A 6,000-nucleotide genomic window follows, 5' to 3' on the forward strand; every position below is an offset into this window, starting at 1 on the left:
CGTAAACTTCTTCTTCTTCTTCTTCTTCTTCTTCTTCTTCTTTTCTGTCTATCCTTCGTACGTATGAATCCTTTTCTTATATATATATACAAACACACACATATATATATATATATATATATATATATATATATATATATATATATATATATATATATATATATATATATATATATATATATATAACTAGCATGCCAATATGATAAGTAATGGATCCAGACAGTAGGAATGAATCGTAAATTGTGTTTCATTAAATCATTTAGTGTAACCTGCCTTAATATATTATGAAATGCATCAAAATTTTCTTTTTCATTATTCTTCTCATTAAATTTCTGATTTAATATGTTGCAAGAAATAAGTTTTGCGCAACATTTGCATGAAATTAACTAGTTTTCGATATTTTCACGGATCAAAAAAACTATTTTTTAGTTATCTGTAAAAGAAAAAAATTGTGCCGGCTTTGTCTGTCCATCCGCACTTTTTTCTGTCCGCCCTCAGATCTTAAAAACAACTGAGGCTAGAGGGCTGCAAATTGGTATGTTGATCATCCACCCTCCAGTCATCAAACATAACAAATTACAGCCCTCTAGCCTCGCTAGTTTTTATTTTATTTAAGGTTAAAGTTAGCCATAATCGTGCTTCCGGCAACGCAACAACACAGGCCACCACGCCCGGCTGAGAGTTTCATGGGCCGCGGCTCATACAGCATTACACCGAGACCACCGAAAGATAGATCTATTTTCGGTGGCCTTGATCATGCGCCGTCCAGAAAACTCGACTGCGCCGAAGAAACTTCGGCGCATTTTTTTTTACTTGTTTTTTGCCGTAACGGAAAACCGCTATCGGAATAAAACAGTCGATTTTGTTTCGGCACAAAGTCTCGCTTAATTAATTTGAGTGTTTGTATCGATGGCGGCGGATTACCAGCTCTACAAAAGGAGCGGCAAAAGTTTTTAATTGGTTGTCGAACTTTTGTGTTTAAAAATAAAAAGAAGCTTAGTCTCCAGTTTCTACCATGTTTGTATCTTCAAGACAAATGGATTCCAGAAAGTTTTACGCGCTTGTTTAATGAAAAACATGTATTGTAGCAACTTGAAATAGACACTTAAATAAGTATTATTATTTAACGTACCCTCAACTAGATTTTAACCCATAAAGGGAAAACTACTTTGGGAGTTATCAATGTCAGTGCCATTCAGGCTTGTTCAGGAAAGATGCATATAATAATAATAATAATAATAATAATAATAATAATAATAATAATAATAATAATAATAATAATAATAATAATAATAATAAAAGGCTATATATATATATATATATATATATATATATATATATATATATATATATATATATATATATATATATATATATATATATATATATATATACTGTATATATATATGTATTTGTACATCTATATATATATATATATATATATTGATATACACACAATTGTAATATACAGTATACAGTATTTACATTTACACTATGCGTATTTCTTCATCATTTTAGTATTATGAGATTTTTTATAATAATAATAATAATAATAATAATAATAATAATAATAATAATAATAATAATAATAATAATAATAATAAACTCCCCTTTCTCTCCACTCTTCCAACCTGGTGTTAAGATTTAAATCAAAGGGGCAACGGGTTTTATTCTATCCCGCCGTGTGAAACAGAACCCTCAACTCCCACCCTTAAGCCCTACACTTTCTTCGTCCGGTTTCATTCGGCCCTGGGCTAGATACGGCTATTTGGGCGCCTTAAAAAAAAAGATACGGAAAGTCTTTCAATTCCTGGGCCTAATGGAAATGGTGTAACGTTATTCTCTTCAGATACAACTGCGGTTAATTGCGTAGAATTAACACGTAAAAAATGCGCCGGCGCCATCGAGTTTTCTGTACAGCCTCTACAGCGTATAATCAATGCCACCGAAAAATAGATCTGTCTATCGGTGGTCCCGGTATAATGCTGTAAAAGCCGCGGCCATGACGCTTTAACCACTGGGCCTGTGGTGGCCTATCCTATATCGTTGCCAGACGCACGATTATGGCTAACTTTAACCTTAAATAAAATAAAAACTACTGAGGCTAGAGGGATGCAATTTGGAGTGTTTGGTGATTGAAGGGTGGATGATCAACATACCAATTTGCAGCCCTCTAGCCTCGGTAGTTTTTAAGATCTGAGGGCTGAGAGAAAAAGTGCGGACGGACAGACAAAGCCGGCACCATAGTTTTCTCTTAAAGAAAACTAAAAAGAGTTAATATATTTGTCTAATTATTGTTGTTTTAGCCTGCAAATTTATCCTGTTGCACGACAACACGGCGGATATTGATTTGTACATAAATATAAATATTATAAGTGTTCGTGATCTACCTAATTTCCACTCATTCGTTGAACACCATTCCGTAGTTGTCACAAGATCAATACTGACGAATTTTGCGTGAACGATGAAGGTACGCGTGGCATGCTACTACTTTCTCTCTCTCTCTCTCTCTCTCTCTCTCTCTCTCTCTCTCTCTCTCTCTCTCTCTCTCTCTCTCATGCATATTGTATGCGGCGTAATGATGTACGAATAGGAATTGTTTTTTGCCTGAGTGTGTAAGTGTATGCGTTTATGTGTTTTTTTTTTCAGTACTTTTCAAGTGTAAAGGTATACATGACCTACTACTCTGCTCTCTCTCTCTCTCTCTCTCTCTCTCTCTCTCTCTCTCTCTCTCTCTCTCTTTTAGACACAGTTTTTGCTACTAACATGTCACTTTCTCTCTCTCTCTCTCTCTCTCTCTCTCTCTCTCTCTCTCTCTCTCTCTCTCTCTCTCTCTCTCTCGTACATAGTTTTGTTAGGCGCAAAGCTACAATTAGCATGTCACTTCTCTCTCTCTCTCTCTCTCTCTCTCTCTCTCTCTCTCTCTCTCTCTCTCTCTCTCTCGTACATAGTTTTGTTAGGCGCAAAACTACATTTGACGTGCCACTCTCTCTCTCTCTCTCGTACATAGTTTTGTTAGGCGTAAAGCTACATTTAACACTCTCTCTCTCTCTCTCTCTCTCTCTCTCTCTCTCTCTCTCTCTCTCTCTCTGTCCACGTAAAAGAAATTCAGGCCTTACCTCATTACAACAGATGAACTTTTAAATTTCAGTCCAAATTAGGCCCATAATTACTCCTAATTCTTTACACATTCAGGACAATGACATCACTAGAAATTCTTTTTCGAACTTAACGAGTCACATTCTTTAGCCTTCAACAACTCCATCGCTGCATTTATTCAGCCACAGGAAAGTTAAAGTTTCATTCAGTATTTTATCATAAATGTTCCCTCGTATGCACTTCGATGAATAAACAAGTAAAAAATGCGACGAAAGTTTCTTAGGCGCAGTCGAGTTGTCTGTACAGCTGCTACATCGTATAATCAAGTCCACCGAAAATAGATTTATCTTTCGGTGGTCTCGGTATAATGCTGTATGAACCGCGGCTCATGACACTTTAACCATGGCCCAGTGGTGGCCTTTATCGTTGCCAGACGCACGATTATGGCTAACTTTAACCTTAAATAAAATCAAAACTACTGAGGCTAGAGGGCTGTAATTTGGTATGTTTGATGACTGGAGGGTGGATGATCAACATACCAATTTACAGCCCTCTAGCCTCGGTAGTTTTTAAGATCTGAGGGCGGAGAGAAAAAGGTGCGGACGGACAGACAAAGCCGGCCCAATAGTTTTACTTTACGGAAAACTAAAACAAGCAATTCTATGAGTGCCCTGGCAACTTTATGTGATTGCCTCGTTGGAGAGTGTGTCATAAAAATGAGAACGAATGTCCCAGTGCCATAGAAACCGCGAGCTGGGAATTCTGGCGTTAATTTTTGATGCCGCAATTGAAGCGCTTTTGTGGTTCATAGTGAGCTGTTCACTGAACAATAGAGTTATTGCACTGATACATAATGGAATCCTATATTTTTACTTTGTTGCTTCGGAATTAAATTGCCTTTTATTTGTACTTTGTCAATACCTGGCGTAAAAATAGATTAGAAACTGAATGATTATGATAGGACGCATATTTAGTTTTACTGAAGAGATAAGCTTCCTCAGATATTTGTAATTTTACCTTTCCCTCCCTTTGTTAGTAATACCTATATATTATTGCTTACTGTATTTGTAAAGGTACCTGGAGTGGTTTTTATTGAATAAATGAGATAACTGAACAGGCCTGATTAACACAGGTCTTTAGTAAAAGATATAACGATCAACAAAGAATGGAATATAGGCCAAAGGCTTTGTGCTGGGACCTATGAGAGCACCTCACTACATAATAGTAATTTTTTCTTTTTTTTGGCACCAAAATCTAGAAAAACCCAAAAATATTTCAAAAAGCACTAAAATGAAAAATCAATAAAGAAATAAATGACATCCTCTGGGCTTTAAAAAATTCAACTAAATTGTCGTGAAATGAATCAATCTGGCAGTAGTTGAAAATAAAGACGAATTTAAGCAAAGACGAATTTAAAAACAAAGATACCTTAACTCCGGCGTTAAGATAGAACCAGTTAACGTAAATAAGAGAATCAGCTAAAACAAAAAACTGAAGGAATTCACTTACAAATCTATGAAAGAAATGGAGTTTTTAAATGTGAGAACGCAAAAATCAATTTGGAAACTGTAAACATTTAGGGAACCGATTGCTAAAACTATGGAAAAAATAAAAACGCAAAACTGAGTGAAAAAAAAACTGAAGGAATTTACTTACAAATCTACGAAAGAAATTAATTTTCCAAAAGCGAGAATGCGAAAATCAATTTGGAAACTCTAATAATTAAAAACTTAGGGAACTGAAAGCTAAAATATGAAAACACACAAGAAACACAAAACTGCGTAAAAAACAAACTGAAGGAATTCACTTACAAATCTAAGAAAAAAATGGAGTTTTTAAATGTACGAACGCGAAAAATCAACTTGAAAACTGTAAAACTTTCGGGAACTGACTGCTAAAACTATGGAGGAAAAATAAAAACGCAAAACTGAGTGAAAACATAAGACAGAACGTTAAAAAAAAATCGCAACTCCAAACTGACCAAAACACTATAAGAAAAATAAAAAAATGAAAACTCACCATCAGCGTCATAGTGACTCCAGACTTCCATGAACTGGTTGGCTGTGAGCTTCTTGAGTTCCCGAGACTCATCGTCTCGGAACTGTCTCATGAAATTGTTGCACTTTTCCTGAGAGTTCATCTTTCTCTGGTAATCTGTGAGTCCGTCAGGGCCAACTGCCATACTGGAAGAGAAGGAGATGTGATCATTAGATGATGACGCGGGCAGAAAGGTTTGTTTTGCGGGAGCGTTCGTTTTGATTAAAAGAGTGAGAAATGGAGATGTAGGAAATGTGGAATATGGAGATGTATACTTTTGTTTTGCGGGATCGTTCGTTTTGATTAAAAAGTGGGAAATGGAGATTTAGTTTTTCTAAATTAGTTTGTATATTTTCCTCCCCTAGCTGTAAAAATGTTTTGAGATTCGATTTTCGTAATATTCTAAATATTTTCTGAATGTAGGAAGCGTTCTTTATTAGTCTAGAATTACAATTCAAAAACACAGCATTTTAAGAGATGAAACACTGATAATTCAAGTACTATTGTTGCGGAAAAAATAACATCTATTCTTGCAAAATCAAAATGTGGCTAAAGATCCACCCTGATCAATCAATATATAAAATTTCACAATCACGGCACAGAAGGTATTTTCAAAAGGCAAATATGGCTGGAAAACGAGATACCTCTCTAAAAATAAGTATTATCCTTCATTGTATTTCCATCATCAACTTAAAATTCACTTTAGTGCTTCTCTTAGTATGTCAGGGGTAATCCCTTGCTATTTGTCCTGAAGTGAAGCAAATCACAAAATAAGATAAAGAATGATTTTATCTTAGTGCCCTGTCTAAGTACAGTTATATTCAGCATTTTGCCTATTCAATGTTGAATTTATAGAATATAAAA

The 6,000-nt window shown here is 35.1% G+C and overlaps 1 protein-coding gene across 1 annotated transcript in view; it reads right to left on the minus strand.

The window, feature by feature from the left end:
* Cbp53E (Calbindin 53E) overlaps nucleotides 1-6,000 on the minus strand; it is a 295,119-nt gene that overhangs the window by 92,249 nt on the left and 196,870 nt on the right. The window contains 1 exon segment of the mRNA XM_067117208.1: nucleotides 5,119-5,282. Within this exon segment, the coding sequence (XP_066973309.1) occupies nucleotides 5,119-5,281 (163 nt within the window). The 5' untranslated portion in view covers nucleotide 5,282.

This window comes from Macrobrachium rosenbergii, chromosome 2 (genome assembly GCF_040412425.1).
Source record: "Macrobrachium rosenbergii isolate ZJJX-2024 chromosome 2, ASM4041242v1, whole genome shotgun sequence".
NCBI classification, from domain to species: domain Eukaryota; kingdom Metazoa; phylum Arthropoda; class Malacostraca; order Decapoda; family Palaemonidae; genus Macrobrachium; species Macrobrachium rosenbergii.